A 20,884-nucleotide genomic window follows, 5' to 3' on the forward strand; every position below is an offset into this window, starting at 1 on the left:
GTCACAGACACTTAGAGAAACACAAAGACGGAGACCTGAACCAAAATCCTGAGATGATTTTGCCGCCTGTCACCACCATGGTTTGTGTGTGTGTGTGTGTGTGTGTGTGTGTGTGTGTGTGTGTGTGTGTGTGTGTGTGTGTGTGTGTGTGTGTGTGTGTGTGTGTGTGTGTGTGTGTGTGTGTGTTTGCAGAGACCACATGCAAAGGGTTTCCACGGGCGACATCCAGAGGTTTTTGATGGCTTTTCCAGCGCTGTCATCACAAAGACACACTTATACTCAAACAGCACTTTCTTTTTCTCCGGTCGGGACTCAGTGATGGAGGTTTTGGACACACAAAATAACGTCAAACATCACTTCAATCTAAACCGTTTTGTTCCGCCTTGTGTACACATGCACGCAGCGATGCATCACAGCAACACCAGAAATCACTTGGCTATGGATTCAACTCACAGTTACCCCTCTTTCATGCAAAAATCTGTCCTTCCTCTGAAATCCATCATCACTTTTCCACCGTATTCCCGCTGTTTTTCCGAAGCAGAACATATTGCGCTGCACAGAATCTTATCCAAGCCCAAACTAAATATCTGCTCATGAGTTTTTTAATAAAGCAGCGAACAAAATAAGGTTATAGCACTTTAAACTTTGTCAAGGGGTCTATTTTATGACCTCTCACTGGTTTATTAGAGTCTCGTGATATCCATCTAAACTCCAAAGGCAAGGAAGTCACAGCCCGGCATAATTACACAAAACATTGAACATTTTAGGGCACATCCTTTCAGTCGAAATGAAATACAGAAACAGATCATTTACTCAAGTCCCACATTTCAGGTTCACATCTGTATTATAAATGTAGTCTCAGTAGTATCGTAGTGAGCCCGGTCTGGCCGGCTCTGTTGTGATTGGTCAACCACTTAGAGATATCCCGCCCCCTTAGCCTATCACCTACAATGTGTTGGAGTAGCCAATAGAAGATCAAGTGTTACATAGTGATGTCACTATGTCACGGAAGTAAACAAAGGAGTCCAATGGAGGCGTTTCAGGGGGGAGTGTGTGGGAGGGAAACTTCCTCTGGAGGGAACAAAGGGATTTTTGCCTTTGAAGACCATTTACATGCACACAAATCTATAATATCACTACAGGAAAGGGACAACCCCAGGGCGTCTTTGAGTATTTTACCCAATGACACTTAAACAAGTTGAATGCAGGGGGATGGGATCGAACCACTCACCCTCTGGTTTGTACACACCAATTTGTCCTTGTTGGTATTACAGCCTCCCCCTTAAGGATATTTCTTATGTTACAAATTTGTCAAAAAGTGTTTTGGTTTATTCCACTTTGATTGTTTCTCCATGTCTGCTGGATGTGTACAGTAATTAAACACACACATTTTACAAAGTGATAATGGGTTTTTAGCATGTTGGTTGCACTAACCCCCCAACACATGTAATGAATGCAGGTTTAATGTCATACCAGGTAGAAGAGAAGTTAGTCAGTTTGGGTCAGGGGTGTCCAAACTACGGCCTGGGGGCCAAATGCGGCCTGCAGGCCATTTAGAATCGGCCCTCTGCAAGTTCTAAAAGTATAATGCAATACGGCCCACAAATTAAACTTCTGCTTGTCTTATTGTACTTCTCAAATATATGTTCAAATATATTAATGAACCCAATTTTCAAATAAATTCAGTCATTTGAAATGTAAAACATTTTCTAACAAATCTTAGTTGATAAAAAAAAAATCAATAACTTATTTCTATAACCAGCTTGAAATTGAACCTTCATATTTACTCTTATTATCAGCAATCTGAGGCTTCTGTTTTAAGGAATGAGCTGCCAACAAAGTTAATGTAACCCTAAAGAGAGACGGGATGTAGGCTGTTCTTTTCTGAACGCGTTTTCAAGTATCACGCATTATTCTCCTACATTTAATTTGTTTTGCTAACTTATAACTTAACTTATGAGGCAGTATTCACCTCTATAAGGGGCCCAGCTCTCCGTATATTTTACTGTATGTGGCCCTCGGTGAAAAAAGTTTGGACACCCCTGGTTTAGGTAACTAATAAAAAAGGAAGAAGAAACTTTAGTTGTTTACTTGAAGATACCATAAAATCTGTGTGTGAAATGGAAGAAGACAAACAGTTTGCAGTGTGTCAAATCCAAAACACAGCTTCCTTTTAACTCTTAAATGAGTGAGGAAAGGGACTTAAAGGCGTTTAAAACAACAATACCATCAGGTTGAGTGTGTGTACGTTGAGTACTTTAACATGGATTTAACAGATAGGATTCACATTATGTCAGAACAGAGCGGAGCCTCACTTTAAACTGTTGAAAAACTCTGTGTGAATAATGTGTGAGGGCCCACTGTGTTATGTAAATGAACCACCTCAAAGGTATATTTACCTAGCACTGAAACCCCCGGTCTCACACATTATAAACGTTCCTCATTGAGTCGACATTTTTTACCCCAAAAGATAAACATGTTCAGAAGTTAAAACGGAGACGTGATTGATTCAGACACACAGCAGTGCGGGGAGGGAACATTTTATCATGGTTTAAGGAGGGAATCAACAAACACTTTCACACATAACAACAGGAACAGATGTTGCCTTTAGAGGCAGGGAAGATTACACTTGTATTTCCACGCTAAAAAATAGTCCCAAAAAAAAGCAAAAAGTCAATTTCCCTGCTCTTTTCTTGGCTTTGTAATTTTCCTTTTTTCGCTTCTGTGAACAGATCTTTCAGAGGGAAATTGCTCTTGTGTTTGCATGTGTGTGTTTGACCTCGTCACTCGGAGCCCTGTGGTTGTGTCGCAGTAGATCAACAGATGTTTCTATAGTTTTCCTCACACATTTTCTGCATCTGTACTCACTCCTGACCTGTAGCTTTCACAGATATAAGAGGATTCAAGAAGGTTGGACTGCTATGTTTTATGTAAAAAAAGTGGTTATATTAAAAAACACACTTTGAATCCTCCAAAGAACAATCGATTTAAAATGTGCTTTGGTCCAAAGTAAAGAAAATGAACTGAAATAATGGAATTTCTGAGTTGAAATCTCAAAAATAAAACAAGACAGGTTGTTTCCTCCGCCATCAAAACTGTTTACAATTCTTGTGGTGATTTTAGGGACTCGCAGCTGCAGCAGGGGGTTATTTTAAAATCCCTTTTTTAAATAGGGTCCAGAAACCCGCTACTAAATCCCTGATGAGAGAGAATAAGGTGGAGAAACAAACACACTAACAAGACAGCTATTTTTATCAGCAACCACTCTTTCTGAGGTTCAGCTGACCATATCCTTGCTATTAATGCATACTTTTTGTTGTCCATGTGCAGATTTACATGTCATTAATCTGTTATAATAAAGCCTATATGTGACAACATGTGTATTATGTTATAGTTCATTTAACTGGAGACATTTCAGAAAAGGCCTGCATGTGAGGATTGCATCACCTTTCTACAGTAGGGAAATTAGACGTAAAACCCAATGCTGAACACTTTTACTCCCTTAGAATATACATTGAAAAGATTATAATTCTACATATTATATTCTGTGTCAGGTCTGGATCTTGTATGTGTATTTTCAGGTGTACAGACCAAAGATGTAAAGGGATTCCTGCTCTGTGTGAGCTCTATGGGAAGTGTCATGCTGCCTCCTAGTGGTTTTACACCAAAACTGCATCATCAATCACGCCAAATATGAACAAATCATCACAGGACCTCAATAAATCCACCCAAATATGAGCCCTAATTCAGAATACAATACATTTAAGTGGGGAATAATAAGGGAAAATACAATACCACTGCTCCTGCGGCTGCAGTCAGGTTTATTTATTACCATTCACCATTGACGTTACGTGTTTTTTCTAGTACATATAATAGTGTTTTCATTGAGAGACCCCTAGTTGCAAACAGTTCCATATTGTGTATGTGATGAAAAATTCAAAAACATGATCAATTAATTTTCTTAAGGTTTTTAGTAAGTTTATTTCAGTAATTTGTTCAGTTAGTCAAGGCACGTTTCTCCATTTAATAATCAATCTGGCATTAGTACCAACTTTATACAATATATACAGAGATAACGGGGAATAAACGGGATGAGAACATTAAAATATTTACAATCCTAATGTTGTGTTGGAGCAGTTTGGTCACGGCACAGAAATCTGAAGTTTGATTCAGCGCGTCCCACGTTATAGTTTATGACACGAAGTCCAATGTGGACCAGTTTTAAACAGATCCAGTCAACTCATGCTTTTAGATTGAAAACCTGTGAGTCACATGACACAAACCATATTCATCATTTTTCTTGAGTCAGATCGTGAAAATACAAACTAGATATTCAAGTACAGCTAAACTGGAGTAGATAAGACAATAGAATATAAGGAGTGACGTCCAGAGACTTTGTTACAACTATGTTGAGGCATCAGATGTGCATTTACTAAAATATAGAGAATAACTTCCTCGTAATCAGAGATTTCTGTTTCATTCTTGAAGCATAATTGACGCAAAACAAAACTGTGAGTTTGTATGGCCATTAAAACACAGTTTTGCCTACTTGAAACCCTTTATTATAGCTTGCATTTATCTACAGGCTGTGACAAGTTCAACTAAAGAATGATTACTCCTCCTCTGACACTTAATTATGTATATATATAAGAAAAATTCAGAGATTAGAGGAAATTCATGTTGAAAAATGTAGTGTCTGCTTATTGCTTTTACTCCTGAACCACATGTCCTCAAGATGCTATTATATAAAGAGTATTTCATATGAAAAATATGTGTCCTTATCAAAGTGCTTGGCTTTGAGTACACTTGTTGTTGACCAAGATAGAAAAATGAAGTCCTGTTTGACAGAAGAACGACAGAGAGCGGGACCCTTAGCTCAAATGTTAAAAGTTCAACATGTAATTGACTTTAAAGAGGTCAGAAAGTGACCCTGACGTTGTCCGAGTGCTTTGTTTGTTAACTCGTATTAGCATCCGTGTTACTGTACACACTGTACAAGCAACATTTCAATAAGTGGCATGTGTGAGACGATATAAGGAAGAAATGTGTGTGTGTGTGTGTGTGTGTGTGTGTGTGTGTGTGTGTGTGTGTGTGTGTGTGTGTGTGTGTGTGTGTGTGTGTGTATCTGTGTGTGAGAGAGAGAGCATTAAGTAGACAGATTAAGACGAGAAGGGGATTAAAATTAACAACTGGAGCGTTGAACCCAATCACATCACGGCTGGTGAGTCATTAACCCCTCAACATTATGTGCAGTGTGTGTGTGTGTGTGTGTGTGTGTGTGTGTGTGTGTGTGCGTGTGTGTGTGCGTGCGTGTGTGTGTGTGTCACTGACAGGCAGGAGCAATGTCAGATCTTGAGTGATGCAGTCGACAGAGGGAAGGGCATTTTTCTAAAAGCGCTTAAGATGACAGGTCACACACACACTCAAACGAGCACACACACACACACACACACACACACACACACACACACACACACACACACACACACACAAACAAACGAGCACATACAGACACACACACTATCAGTGTTATCCTATGAATCACACGCTGAGTACGCTGACATTAAGACTACAACAAGAGCAGCAGAATAAACACAAACATCAGAGAGAGCAGCGGAGCGTCATCCCTCCTTCTTATTCCCCCAACTGAACAGTTTGGACATCGGAGACTTCTTCTTTGGTTTGTCTTTCTTGACGCCTGAGAGATAAAAGAAAGGGTTGGAGGAAGGAAACAGAGGAAGAAACAGAGGAGGAGAGGACAGAGATGAGGGGAAGGTAGTAAAAAGATGACAGAAATAAACAGAACAGGTGAGATTGGTCAAATTAAATCTGTTATTTTTTAACATGAAGACGAGTAAAGTTCAGAGAAACAAGGAGAAATCTGAGCCTGTAAATGTGAATTACACACTAAAACAGCTTAGATGTGCTTTTCAATCTCTCCTGGTAAGAGCTGTATTTATACATTATTTTATGTTTAAGAATCATAACTACATTTGAGCTTTAAGCTAGAGCTAATCCTTGTGCCTAGTTTATTTGGTAACTAAGTTAAGTTACCTGTAAGTTTATTTCAAAATGTTAATATTAATGTTTATTTATTTCAATTCAAACCCAAACATTGACCGCAATGCAAAAAAGGGGTTAAAAAAATCACAATTTCCAACATTTAGTGTTTGGCATTTATTCACAATTCACAACTTTAACAATAATAGTTCTGTAATTTATTCACTAAATAATACTTTAAGGCACTACTATGAGGTTAAAACTAGATAAAGAGTTAGAGAGAGGAAGGTTTTGGGCCTTCTAATGTTTATTAATGTTATTTGATGGTTAAAAAATGTGTATTTATCAGTGAATAGCGTTTACCTTTCAGTGATACAACATGTGTGTACACGCTCACGTGACTGAGTGGGAATGAACCATGAAACTTGTGTGTTAACTTTCAGAATAAATTAAAATGAAATGGCGATTCTTTTAGCCCACGGTCGGCGTTGTTTTACTCGCTGCACACGCAACGACCTCTCGCTGAAGTTCAATAAATCTCCTCAATTTTCCGCCCTGCTTTCACGGTCATGAATTGCAAATGAAGCCGGCGTTAACTTTCTCCTGTCAGAGGGTCAAATTAACCGGCTGCTTTATCCATTTGTGTAATAGGAAGCGCCGCTGACAGAGAGAGGGGGAGCGTTTTTGTTTGATGCTTTTTCCATTAGCATTCATTAGACCAAATGAGATGAAAACATCATCCGGTGACAGCCTTAAACACACACACACACACACACACACACACACACACACACACACACACACACACACACACACAGTCACTCACACACTTCCATAAAACACAATGAGAATTTGATCTACTTCAATTAGAAGCGATGGAAATCCTCAATTGGATAATTTATAAGCAAACTAAGCCGCGGTGACATGGAGGTTGTGATAACTAATGAACAGAGCACTCACTGAAAGTCATCATCATCTTGTTGAGCTCTCATCCTCCTCTTCCTCCCTGAGAACACACACATAACACAAACACAGATTAGCAGCAGTTCAAACCCGTTTAAATATATAGGATTCATTTGTTCATATAATGTAAATAGTAGTTAAACAAGGACATGAAAGAAGCTAACTGATTGTTTGTTACCAATCTACTTTGTTTTCTATCAAATTTAGATAATTTAGTCTTTAAAATTAAAATAAGCCCAACGATAAACTCTTTACTTTGTTCAAATAAAACCCAGAAAATGTGCTATCTAAAGCCATGTAAAAAAGCATAACAATATCAACTTCTGATATTTAAGAAGTTCTAAACGGTACATTTTTGCCTCAAAGAATTGTAATTTGTACATGATTCAATAAATAATACTTTTTGGCATTACTATGACATTAAAAGGGCTGAGTTTTACATTCACATCAGCCAAAAAGTGTATGAAATACCCACAATCTGGTACATTGAAGTCATGATTTTGTCAGAAAAAGATTCTCAGTTAGAGCTAATTGTCTACAATGAAGGACTGTATATAAAAAGGGCTACCCAAACAAAACAAAAAGGTGTAGATGTCATTTAGCGAGTAATTAGTCAATTAAAACCAAAACGATTGAGATCCTCCAACAGTCGGCAAACCTAGAACAATTATCCTTTGTACAACCCAGACCCTAAAACCCTGAATTTCATACATATAAACAACAGCAGCAAAGTATTTTCATGAGGATTTTGTAAATGTTTAGGTTACTAGGCACCACTAACACCAGTCACCTCTACTGTAGTCTCTACCCACCTGAGCCTGTCCTCGTCCAGACCCTCGATGATGGCGTTTCTGTCGTTGACGATCTCCATCAGTTTGGCCATCAGCTGCTCTTCTCTCTTCTTCTCCCAGGAAGTTTTCAGATGTTCTGCTCAAACACAAACACATTTAAATCTCTGATGTTTGATCTGTTTCATGTTTTAAATGCGTCTCCCTTAATGCTCACCTGGTTTCTCCATCAGTCTCCGCAGCTCCTGCTCCACACTGGGCTGCTCCTCCTCCAGGTCCTGGGTTTTTCCGCTACACATAAAAACAACATAAACACATCAATTAAATTGTTCATTGTATTTCTTTCTACACTGCCTGCCCAAGAAAAACTCTAACATTCGTTGGACCGCCTTTAGCTTTGATTACGGCACGCATTCGCTGTGGCATCGTTTCCACAAGCTTCTGCAACGTCACAACATTTATTTCTGCATTCATTTTTCGCCAAGATTTTTGTATTAATGACGGGAGATTCGGACCACTGCGCAACGTCTTCTCCAGCACATCCCAAAGATTCTCAATCGGGTTCAGGTCTGGACTCTGTGGGGGCCAATCCATGTGTGGAAATGATGTCTCATGCTCCCTGAACCACTCTTTCACCATTTGAGCCCGATGGATCCTGGCATTGTCATCTTGGAACATGCCCGTGCCATCAGGGAAGAAAAACTCCATTGATGGAATAACCTGGTCATTCAGTATATTCAGGTAGTCAGCTGACCTCATCCTTTGGGCACATTGCTGAACCTAGACCAGACCAACTGCAGCAACCCCAGATCATAGCCCTGCCCCCACAGGCTTGTGACCTTTTTTTTGGCTGGGCAGTGTATATTACAGTATGGAACATAACAATATGTATTTGAAGTCAGGTTTCTGGCCATGTGGCACAGGTGTTAGTCTAATATTTCCTCTCTTTTTAGCTCTATTTTGAGTCCCTAACGTCTCCTACCAAGTAAAATATTTGTCTCTTTAGCTCTTAAATGTATCATTGCATATTGGTCAACATTTCATTCCATCTATTTAGTGAAATACACCAGAACACTCAGGTGTGAGGGAGTGAGTCTGTCACCTTAATTCCCCCCTATCACATTAAAAAAGGTGGTCATTTTAACCACTCCCACAATACAAAATACTCACTAAAGAAACTTTAAATGACAATAGATCAAAAGGGCATGTACTCAGTGTCCCAATTGTTACCTATTTTAAGTTACTTTCTAAATATCCCCATGTTTTTTGGCACTCAATTAAGTTCATTTAATTAGCAACCAGTTTAAAAATAGTGTTAAGATCACAAAACATATCAAAGCTTTAGAATAGGGGCTCAAATACTAAACCATATTTACAATACATACTAATAACACGTCTAGAATTGGAAAGTGTTCAGGTATTATACAGGAACAATACAAGTTAAAAAAACACCTAACACCTAACAAAATTACCTAAAATCTGAAGTTATTTCATCCTAAATACGTAACGGTGCGAAAAGAATTGTTTCACAAATCAAAACATCGGTCTAAAATAGGTAAGAGTTAAAAAACACAAACATATTTAAAAGGCGTCGTCTGCATTTCAAAGCAAATTTTGCTTTAAAATGCCTCGGTAGAAGTAACGGTTCGGTTTTAATTTGTGAAAGTAATAACTGCAGAGTGTGTGTGGGATGCAGCATCCTGCTTCCCGACGTCCTGCTGTGGGAGGACACTGGGAATTCAAACTGTCAACCTTCTGGACACGAGTCTGCTTCACTAATCGCTCAATAGTGGCCTTTTCTGTGTGTGTGTGTGTGTGTGTGTGTGTGTGTGTGTGTGTGTGTGTGTGTGTGTGTGTGTGTGTGTGTGTGTGTGTGTGTGTGTGTGTGTGTGTGTGTGTGTGTGTGTGTGTGTGTGTGTGTGTACTCACATGTAGACCAGTTCTGACTCCCGGCGCATGGCCACCTGCTTGTTCCTGATCAAGGTGAACCACTCGATCATGAGCTCGTCACTGACGGCGTCATCTTCCCCCTCTGACAAACACACACACACACACACACACACACACACACACACACACACACACACACACACACACACACACACACACACACACACACACACACACACACACACACACACACACACACACACACACACACACACACACACAACAGTTAACCCCTTATACACTCTTTCCTCTGAAGCTGCTTTTGATCTTTATACTTGACTAAAGAGAACGTTTGTGTGCGTGTGTGTGTGTGTGTGTGTGTGTGTGTGTGTGTGTGTGTGTGTGTGTGTGTGTGTGTGTGTGTGTGTGTCTCACCTGCTTCGCTGCTGCGGAGCCTCATCTCCAGCTCCACTCCTCTCCCCTCCCACTCATTCAGATTATCCTCGATGTCCTGCAGCTCCTTTATGATGTCCTCTTTCTGAATGTAGTCGGGTTTCTTCTACAGAGGCAACACACACAAATGGAATGGAGGATGTGAACCAAACATAGATAAAAACCCCGAACGTAACCCAGCCTTTTTCAAATGATATCCTGAAGTATCAGTGCGGAGAAAGAAGGCAGTAAAAGATAATCAGATTAGCACAAAATTAAACCAATAATTAATTCAAAGGTGGAGTAAAAAGTTGACTTTCCTCCAATCAGTAGGTTATACAAATGATACTTCATTTATTTTACTCCTTTATTGACATTTTACAAGCTAGTTTATAATATGTAGGCTAACGTAAATTCAGATTCAAGCTAGCTTTTAATTAAACGTACTTGTTTTATGCCGTACTGTACTACATCTGTTGCTAACTCCTCAGCTTTAAATGATCTTTAGCAAGTTAACTTTATTAGCATTAGCTTGCCGGTATAAATGCTATAGCCACTGTTAGCAAAGTTTATACAATAAGCTAGAACAGTGCTATGCAATACAGTATGGACAGTTAACAGTCACTGGCTTCAGTTAAAACTGGGGATTGTATTCAAAAGCACATGCTATAAGCTAATTTATAGAGTACCACTCTACACCTTATAAAGGATTTGCGAATAGTTTGTAATTCATTCATTAATAAGGTTTTGAACACTTTATAAATCATTCATAAGCTTTTATAAGAGAAGAGATAAACAAAACATCAAGATGGATGGAGAGAGAATCAACTCAGTCAACAACAGATACCAAGGATGTTGGCTGATGAAGAAGATGAAGGAAGCTATGTAGCCAATATAACGCTTAGTCATCTTGCCAAATAGTGAGCCTGTGTCGATGTATGAAAACTATGTTAGAACTGATTATAAATGGTTATTAATGATTAATAAAGGGTTATATAATAACTTAATTATAAACCCTTTAAGAATCCTTTATAAGGGTAGTCTTATTGTAAAGTGGTACCACTTATAGCTAAAAAGCTAACTTAAACTTGCTTTTCATCTAAGGTTCAGTACCTTGGTAATTGTTGACTCTGGCTTGGTGCCATTAGCAGTCGGGCCTTTCTGTCCATTCAGGAATCCTATAAATAAAGAGACGAAATGCAAAAACAAGTTAAAAACAAAGACCGAAAGCGGAAGGAAACTTTTAGAGGTCTGATTAATTTTTCTGGTCTTTTAGGAAGACGATTTGTGGAAGATACATATCATGTCCACGTAGTCCAATTAAAGAATGGGGGAAAAATATCAATGTGTGCAGGCCAGGGTTTTTCTTTATCGTTCTTTACAAAATCCAAAATCATATTAAACACAGTAAAGTACAGGTGACCATGTTACCCTTTGCTGCAGGTGGAGTGACAGAAATGCTCGGGCTGGACAGATGAGAGGAGGGAGGCGGATCTGAACTCTGAGGTTTTCCGGATCCATTAGCCCAGGTTTTAGAGGACTGTGAAGGAGCAGCAGGTCTGTGTGTGGAAGAAAAACTGAATTTAATGAATTTATTTGCAACAAGTCATCCCCTTTCTGTGTTGCTGCAGTTTGGATTCATAGGAGTGGGAGGAAAGTTCATCCGGGGGAAAGAAGCTGAGCACTGAGCATATGTCGCACCACAGAGGACTCTAGTCACAAGCATGTGGCGGAAGAGGAGAGGCCGAAAGCTTTGACTACAAAAGATGGCCGAGACATTTGGAGGAGCAGCAGGTACAGGCTTCCTGCAGGAGGGGAAGGTCGGGGAGGATGGATGAGAGACAGGATCAAAGGATGGATGGATGGACAGGACATCGGGGGAGGAAAGAGATGTTGATGTGTTGTGAGCCCACACACGTACAGAGCAGGAACTGAGCCAGCGAGGGGAAGGATTACCAAGGAGCATACAATATGGTGGCAGCACAGAACAAACGTTAGTCGAATAAATCTTACTTTGAGACGGGTTTGAGCTTCGACCTCCAGTCTGCAGGCGACCCAGTGTTTTCTGATGCTAATGAAAAAAAAGAAATAACAATCTTTAGTTTTTTTAATTTCCTGGTTCATTTCCTTCAGAGTCACATTATGCAATGTCCGTTCCAATAGTTTATTGTTTGTTATGGATGGATTTTCCACCAAAAGCACTTCGAATCCAGGGTAAAGGCAAAGTAAAAGGTCCACATTAACTTAAAGCAAATTGTGAGTAGTCTTAAAATAGTGTTTCAAAGACAACAAGGCGCTCCTTTACACACATATGCAAACATGCAAGCAGTGGACAGTAATCAGAGTGAGTGAGTGAGTGAGTGAGTGAGTGAGTGAGTGAGTGAGTGAGTGAGTGAGTGAGTGAGTGAGTGAGTGAGTGAGTGAGTGAGTGAGTGAGTGAGTGAGTGAGTGAGTGAGTGAGTGTGTGTGTGTGTTACCAGCAGTGTTGGGTGAAGCACTGCGGGGGTTTGCAGCTGGTCTCTCAGGGGTTCTGGTTCTGACTGCACTGCTGGCGGCCGGGCTCGGGGGGACTAAGGGAATCTGCATGTCAGCGAGGATCGACGGGTCGGCCTTTAGCCTCCGTCTCCCTCTGGCAGGCTCCGGGTCCTTCTTAGGGGTCTCTACCTGAGGAGACCTGAGGAGAGGGGAAGAGGAATTGTAGGAAATGATTTCTGTCACCAGTAGAGGTCAGGCTAAAGCAAGATAATATAAAGGTTTAGGGCTGCTGGATTTTTACAAATTAATCTAATAACATTTATTTTGGCAATATATTGAGATGACAATTATTCATCACAATTACTCACAGACTTTGGAAACATCATCAGTTATTGAACTTAAACATTTCTAACAATACATTTTAGATTTTTAAATACAATTCAAATGAAAACATATTTCTATTTATTTATTTTTAAAACCAACAATATAATAATAATAATAATAATAATAATAATAATAATAATAATAATAATAACATAAATGTAAGATATACTGTGGATTTTCTTAAAGGTGAAATATAATTTAACTGAAAAACGAATTAAAAACTAATAATAAAAAATATATATTTATACATTAATATATACATAAACATTTTTAAAAGTATGAGTAGAATAAATAGATATAGAAAAAACATCCTGCTGATACTTCTAAACATAAATACAATATCCAGTATATTAAATAATTATATATAAAGTAACACATCAAATATGTCAGGGACAAAAATAGGGCAAGTCAATGCTAAATTAAGTGTGGTACAATAATCTTGCATCTTGATTATCTTGTACTGCATTATCCTTGGAAGCCATGTCATAATTGAAAATAAGTGTGTGTGTGTGTGTGTGTGTGTGTGTGTGTGTGTGTGTGTGTGTGTGTGTGTGTGTGTGTGTGTGTGTGTGTGTGTGTGTGTTGACATTCTTACTTGTCAGTTTTCTTCAGCGATACACTGGTCCACGCTGGCTTGCTGTTGTTGTTGTTGTTCTCCTCAGCCAGTTTTTTGGAGATGATGGCAGCTGCTGATGCTTTCGTCTTAGCATCTCCTTCTCCACCTGCTGCTTTAGATTTCTCCTCTCCTGTGCCCCAGCTCACATTCGCCTGCTTTTTATCCAAATCTCCAACGTTCACAACCACGGTGACGGCCTGCTCTGCTGGGTTCTTCTTCACCGTATCGCTCGGATCCGGCCCTTTATTGATGACGATGCTGGTGGTTATCGTCTTTTTCTCTTCCTCTTTAGCGGGGTTATCTGATTTGAAGAAGTTGAGCTTGGACTGCAATGTCTTTGCCGCCGTGGTGGATTTCCGAGGAGCAGCGACGGGCCTGGTGTCATTTGACGTGGTCGTTGTGGTAGTAGACTTTGTAGTTGTGTTGATAGACGGTGTGGTTGTGATGACAGTTGGTGTCGTTGTGATGATGGAGGGGGTCGTTTTGTTGCTAGACGGTGTCGTTGTGAATATAGACGATGTCGTTTTGTTGCTAGACGGTGTCGTTGTGAATATAGACGATGTCGTTTTGTTGCTAGACGGTGTCGTTGTGAATATAGACGATGTCGTTTTGTTGCTAGACGGTGTTGTTGTTGTCATTTTGTTGCTAAGCGGTGTTGTTGTGCTAGTAGATGTTGATGTTTTATTGCTAGACGGTGTCGTTGTGAATATAGCTGATGTCGTTTTGTTGCTAGATGGTGTCTTTGTGTCTTGATTCGTGGGCGTTGTGGTGAAGATGGACACATTTGTTGTCCGTGTAGCCGTGGGCTTGGAGACAACAGCGGTCGGAGTCTGTTTAGCAGCAGAGGAGAGACTGGAAGCAGGCCGGGATGGAGACGAAGAAGAGAAAGTGGTGGAGAAGCTGGGAGAGGGGCTGGGTTTCTCTGCCAGCCATGATGGTCCCAGTCTGGAGGCTGCATTAGTCAGAGGAGTTGGTTTAGTTGTATGAGTTCTGTAAGTTGGAGGAGTTGGAGGAGTTGGAGGAGTTGAAGGCGTTGGATGTGCTCTGTATGATGGAGGAGTTGAAGGCGTTGTGTGTGCTCTGTATGATGGAGGAGTTGAAGGCGTTGTGTGTGCTCTGTATGATGGAGGAGTTGAAGGAGTTTGAGAAGCTGGTTTAGTTTGGGTGGGTTCTAGTAAAGACGAGAATCTGGAAACAGGAGTGGTTGTGGGTAATCCTCTGAAAGGTGCCGTGGGGTTTGTAGGCGACATGGCCCTGTAACACAGGAAAACATGGCATGTCATTTCTGGTCAATCAGAGTCATTGTTGGTACCATTTGGGGCTGAGTGGTTTACTCAATTTGTATGCCTTTTTTTACATGATGAATTACTTGTTTTCAAGAAACATAAACATCTCTGTCAAAAATAAGATTCAAGTGATGCTTTTGCATGATTATTTGTTGAGAAGCTCAGTTTTACAGATTGACTGAACCATATATAGTAAGTCTTACACATTATTTAATTTCCACCGGTCCTTACTTTGCACAGTGCCTGTGATAGAGCTTCCCCTCCACCAGATGTCGCTGCACCAGGTGAACATGCTTGTCGCAGGAAGCACACTTGTTACTTAAGGTGCCCATCTGATGAGGTTTCTCAACCACAACATCCTGGAAGAAGGAGAGAGAGGTTTCATGAGGAGGTGTTGTAACTTATCTGAGGCCATGTGTCGGTTTGAGGGTCATCTTACAATTTCTTACACTTTCTGGACTCTCTTAAATAATGTTTTAGTGAAGTATTCATGCAGCAGATGTTACCTTTGTGGTATTTCTGGTTTGTCTCGGGGAGGAAGAGGGCCTTGTGATGTTTGCAGAGGGTGGAGGACTGTTCTCTCTGGCCGGTTTGGACGATCCAAACACCTTCGCCACCACCGGCTGGTTCTTCTTCCCAGACGGTGCGTCTGAGGGGGCGTCAGCTGAGCGCTTTGTACCTCCTATACCTCCCATACCTCCGACTGCAGAGAAACACAGATTAACAGATTGAGTTTTTAACTGGAATTTCCTTGAAAGCCCAAATAGATAGTCATTTTGAAATTGTTGGAATGCTCAGAGCTTCTTGTTATTTATATTATCTTGTTTGTAGATTTGTTTTTGTTCACTCTTCTTGTCACTTTTTTATTGTTCTTCTTGGGTCAAGTGAAAGTGAAATGTTATCTCATACATGAATCACTCTCATTTGTGTTACCATCTACTTTTACATGTGGTATATATGTAAAAACATGTAAAAAATATTGTTTAAAAACAACAACAAAAACAGACACAAGGTTTATCCAAAAATCTTAATTGGCCTCCTCGTTTACCCCACTTACGTCTCTTCCTTATATCTCAGTTTCGCCCTCGTAGGAGTCATCTGCTTTAAAGTTGGATATCGTCAAATGTCAGTTTTACATTATGATATTAACTTAGGGGCACAGCCTTAATACCTGACCCTGGTTTAGACTAAAGGTAATTCCTTTAGGCCCTGTACAAATTAGTTTTCATATCTTTAATGAAATTTAATAAATGATCTCCTTTTTATGGATGTAGAAATAACATTTCTGCCCTCATGTTTCCTCGCTGCCCTATCATCTGGAAGCCTCCCCTCTCCTTCATTCCTCTGCAAGCATTTAAAGAATTTGGACAACCCTTTATCATAGTGTATCATGATGCATTTTCAAGTTAAGTGAAGGAGTAAAGAGGACAGAGGCGTCGAGAAGGAACATAGGGATGAGCCTCTAGAGACAGATATGAGACAGTAAGACAGGAACAAAGCAGAGAGGGACACTGATACTCACTCGGGGAGCGTCCATGGAAGTAGTTGTAGTACTGTGACACATATGTGAGGATACTGAGCCGGTCAGGAACTTTGAGGGCCACCATGTCCTCTGCATCCAACAGCGCTGGAATTCCCAACTCCTCCTCCGCGACCTTGAACGCCTGCAAATATCATCGACTTTATCCAACAAGACAGAGGAAGCTCAGGGTGGATTTTAAGCATCTAGAGCGAGCGGCCAAAATGGAAATGGACTAATAAATCACATAAGGAGCAGATATCCCCATGAGAGCTCCTGTATTGTAACACACTTAGATCAGATATTCAAAGCATGATTGTATCGAGAGTGCATATTTGGGAGAGTCTAAACTTCTCATTTCCTCTTTTTCTTTTATTTTTCAGCTTTATTTGATCAGTCTTCTTTAAGAATCAGGATATCTTATTACTGGAAAAATGTTTACAAAAATCAGTGTGTTTCTACCTATCTTAGTGCCTGTTTTTAGATTTTAGATATGCACCCTATGGATTTGATTAAGGAAAGATAAAACTTATATCTTAGTATGAATCCTGAAGTCAATTCTTGTTTCCAACGATTGCTCAAAATAGCAACTACATAAGAATTAAAAATGTGTTTTAGGTTTTATTTCTTTTAGATTACATCTAGTGTTAACTGAGAAAGTGAGTCAGGAATTCCCAAACTAGACCCACACTCACTGATTCCATGGAGGCAGAAATAAACAACAAACAGAGGCATGCCGACGTGCAGCAGAGGTACGACTTCATCAGTAATCAGACAATTTTCAAAGCCTGTTTCCTTCGCTAAGGTCTAAGGGCTCATTGTTGATTTTATCTAATCAGTTATATCAGCTTGTTTGAGCTTGTTTCAATCCTGATTCCTGACAACTCATTATGGCTTTATTCCATATCACTTTGAATAGCAGCCGCAGAGTTCAGGGTCCAGTAATAAATCATATGGAGGGAGAAACTGAAAGTAAAGAATGCAATGAAGCCGCCAACGTCAGAGAGGAAAGACTGAAACACTCTGTATTTGGCCACGGCTTCTCCTCTCAGCTATGTCTGAACGCTGGCCTTTCTGAAAATTCCCTGTTACCTCACATTAAATGGTGGTGATGCAATATCAGCGTTTACAAGCACGTAGAAGCAAATGTTGCAAGTAACAACTAGAGAGCACATTGCAACGGGATCACACCAGCCAAATCAAGCCAGGGGTGTAAAGTGTGTCTGGGGGGGCAATGGCTCCTTCCCTACTTCCAACTTTTGGGACTCGACATACATTTTTTCTGAATGCATCTTGCAGGATTGTGATGCTACTGGGATGTCACAATATGTCTGCATACGTACAGACAGACTCACAAGCTCAAAGCAATACCAGCTGGTAATTCTTTTTGTAAGAAATAGATTTTATAACAGCCTTTAAAAGTGATTTATTCCATCGTTGAGTCTATAAACCTGTATAAGATTCATTCAGCAATTGTGTGCATGCATTTTTTTCCCCCACATAAAACATTTTCAATGCCGGAGTATTAAAAATCCGGCACCGTTACGAGTTTGCAGTATCTTCATTGCTTTTGTGGGAACATTGCAGTATATCTATGCATGTTACATCCGCATGATGATGTGAAATTGTTGGAAGGACTGTGTATCGTGGCGCTTAAGATAAACACCACAAGGAACTACTCGTAAACAAACAGTTTCATATCGCCACAAGTGGATGAAAACTCAACGGGGAACCTTAAAGTCAGAATGAAAACATCTATTATACATTTCTGGCTGTTTATTTGACATATTTTGTCTATCTGTATCTGCAAAATTCTCCTTAATACATTAAACAGTTTGTTTTAGAATCGGAGGATGAAACCCTCTTTATTAGTCACATGCATGCACACAGCAGAGCACACACAGTGAAATTGGTCCTGTGCATTTAACCCATCCTAGTACTAGGAGCAGTGGGCAGCTATCGTGCAGCGCCCGGGGAGCAATGACGAGGGGGGGATTGGAGGTGTCCGGTGCCTTGCTCAAGGGCACCACAGCAGGGTCTAGGAGGTGAACTGGGACCTCTCCAAGTAGCAGTCCACTTTCCATATTTTTTAAAGTCTGTTCAGGAACTTGAACCGGCGACCCTACGATTCCCAGTCCAAGCCCCTACTGACTGAGCCACTGCTGGCTTTATAGAGCCTGATGCATATTTAAGCATAATTTTAAAGAAAACAGTTAATAAAAAAGAATGTAATAGGGCCCCTTTAAAATTCAAACACGTGTACCCTTTCCACCTGCTGTGCTTCCCCTTACAGGACATTGAAAGGTTACAATTCTGAACATAAACATTAGAACTTACCAGTTTGTTGTTCTCATAAACATCCTCCTTCTTCAGTGAATCAAAGTTTCTGCAACAGAGGAACACAAACATGTTAGAAAACACACATGATTCCCTTCCTCATTTATTTGTTTACCATGAGTCTAGACCTAAACCTGTGTAATTTAGTCATGCACACCCCTCACATCAACATGTATAAAACACTGACAGTGTGACTGATGACTTCATTACACGGCTGCTGGTGACACATGATCTCGTGTCAGTTTGTCCATGCAGCTGATCTAAATTCAGTAAACCAAAGCAAAGCCTTTAACCAATGTTACAGTTTTAGTCCATGTAAACATGAAGTGTATTTTGCTCGTCTGGCTGGGAGGAAAACGTGGAGTGGAACAACTGTGTGTCTTCTTAAAATGAAATGACTCTGTGACTGTCCTAATGGCTTCTCTGGAACAAAACCAGGCCATTATTTACTAGAGTTAATGGGTCAAATCTTTGGAATACTAACATGGACATCTCTGGAAACATCTTTACAGCTGTCAAGTATAAATATTAACCAAAATATTCCCCCTGGGTGAAAAATACCTTTGAGGTATCAGAAAGTCCAGGGGAAACCCAGGGGAAAATGTCCTTTCAAACACTGAATGCATAAGCCTCAAAATGAAAGCACATTTAGTATAACACACAGATAGAGACACTAGCCAACTTATAATTTCAGTTTTGAGGGCACAAACAAAACTGAAACTATCAGTAGAAGGAAAATTAAACTCAATTTCATAAACATTTAAAACATGTGTGAAGCCAAATATGCCCAACATACACCACTTCCTGCTTCTATTGTATAATGAATATCGTTGGATTTCACAGTTGACTTGAAGACATGAAGTGCTCTGGAAACATTTGACCCTTTATTCTCACATTTTTTAACACAGAATAACAAAATAATAAAGTTCTTAAAGAGTCAACAGAGTATTAATTATGATTTAAACGATCAACCCTGAACTCGATGACACATTATGAACAGCAGAGGTGTGTGCTACTTTGATTTACACAGCAAGAACAAACACATACAACAGGTCTGAAGCAATATTCCCGTCAACTATTAAAAGTGTTTCAGGCCTAATAGTTAAGTATTCAAGATATGTTATTAAAGCCAATAAGTATTTATGCTATTTGTGCTTGATTGATTGCCTAGCATTGTCAAACTAGTAATTTAATATCTTGAATTTCAGTGTGACGACACAGATCAGACCACAACAATTAAGATCTTTCACAATAAGATATTCCAGTGGATAAATGTCAGCGTTCAGTATTCAGAAGAGACAGCCTGTACAGATTCAACTCTTTTGTCCTTGTTGTTATTTGAGTCTGATTGCATTCTTTATTATGAATACTGAGGAACAGGATGGACTAGGGTGAATTAGATGTCGATCGCATTACTCTGAGGGTAAAATGAAATGTAGTCCTGATTCTAAAACATGCAGACTTCACTCCCACTATGGTTAGTGTCCCTCCTGATCTCCACAGTCCTCCTCTGTCCTGCTCCTGTGTTTCCTGCAGACTCATAAAGTTGGTTCCCTTTCATTAAAGAACTGCACAAACCTACAATAAAGCTGGAAAGTAAAACTAATGTCTCTCTTCTTCTCTAAACAGTTTAAGTTGTCAGGATTCAAACAGCTCCAACCTGCTTGTTAAGGTCTGTTTTACAAAACTTCACTCAGTACTCTTTGTTACTCACATGAGATCGGGTCTGTGTTTGTGTATGAGCGCACAGAAAGCCATGCCGTCCCTGAAGGAGGTGGTCATGTTGGTGATGGTCACATCCCGGTATCCGTCGCACCGGACCCGGCACCACTGCTGCAGCGCCTTCACAGCCGACATCCCGGGGTTCAGAGGCGGACTGATCCGTGTTTGAGTGCAGCAGAGCGGCTGTAGATCTTCCGGAGCTGCCCCCTCCTTCCTCCCTCCTTCAACAACACACTACTGAAAGTTTCCACGCCAGCTTGGACACGCTGGATCCAGGAAATGACAGACAGAGAGCCAGGACTCTGTGTGTGTGTGTGTGTGTGTGTGTGTGTGTGTGTGTGTGTGTGTGTGTGTGTGTGTGTGTGTGTGTGTGTGTGTGTGTGTGTGTGTGTGTGTGTGTGTGTGTGTGTGTGTGTGTGTGTGTGTGTGTGTGTGTGTGTGTGTGTGGGAATCACCCTTTTTCGTCTGAGGA

The 20,884-nt window shown here is 40.2% G+C and overlaps 1 protein-coding gene across 1 annotated transcript; it reads right to left on the reverse strand.

The window, feature by feature from the left end:
* Nucleotides 1–3,967: 3,967 nt before the first annotated feature.
* LOC134864078 (MICAL-like protein 2) lies at nucleotides 3,968–20,741 on the reverse strand. Its single transcript, XM_063882846.1, has 16 exons — nucleotides 20,405–20,741; nucleotides 18,691–18,739; nucleotides 16,357–16,498; nucleotides 15,341–15,537; nucleotides 15,066–15,193; nucleotides 13,528–14,802; nucleotides 12,551–12,747; nucleotides 12,087–12,144; nucleotides 11,505–11,632; nucleotides 11,187–11,251; nucleotides 10,077–10,200; nucleotides 9,681–9,783; nucleotides 7,969–8,042; nucleotides 7,776–7,890; nucleotides 6,961–7,006; nucleotides 3,968–5,698 (listed from the first exon to the last, which is right to left on the reverse strand). Exons 1-15 carry the CDS (start codon nucleotides 20,545–20,547, stop codon nucleotides 6,973–6,975), a joined length of 2,832 nt encoding a protein of 943 aa, XP_063738916.1. The 5' UTR covers nucleotides 20,548–20,741; the 3' UTR covers nucleotides 3,968–5,698; nucleotides 6,961–6,972.
* Nucleotides 20,742–20,884: the final 143 nt, after the last annotated feature.

This window comes from Eleginops maclovinus, chromosome 5 (genome assembly GCF_036324505.1).
Source record: "Eleginops maclovinus isolate JMC-PN-2008 ecotype Puerto Natales chromosome 5, JC_Emac_rtc_rv5, whole genome shotgun sequence".
NCBI lineage: Eukaryota > Metazoa > Chordata > Actinopteri > Perciformes > Eleginopidae > Eleginops > Eleginops maclovinus.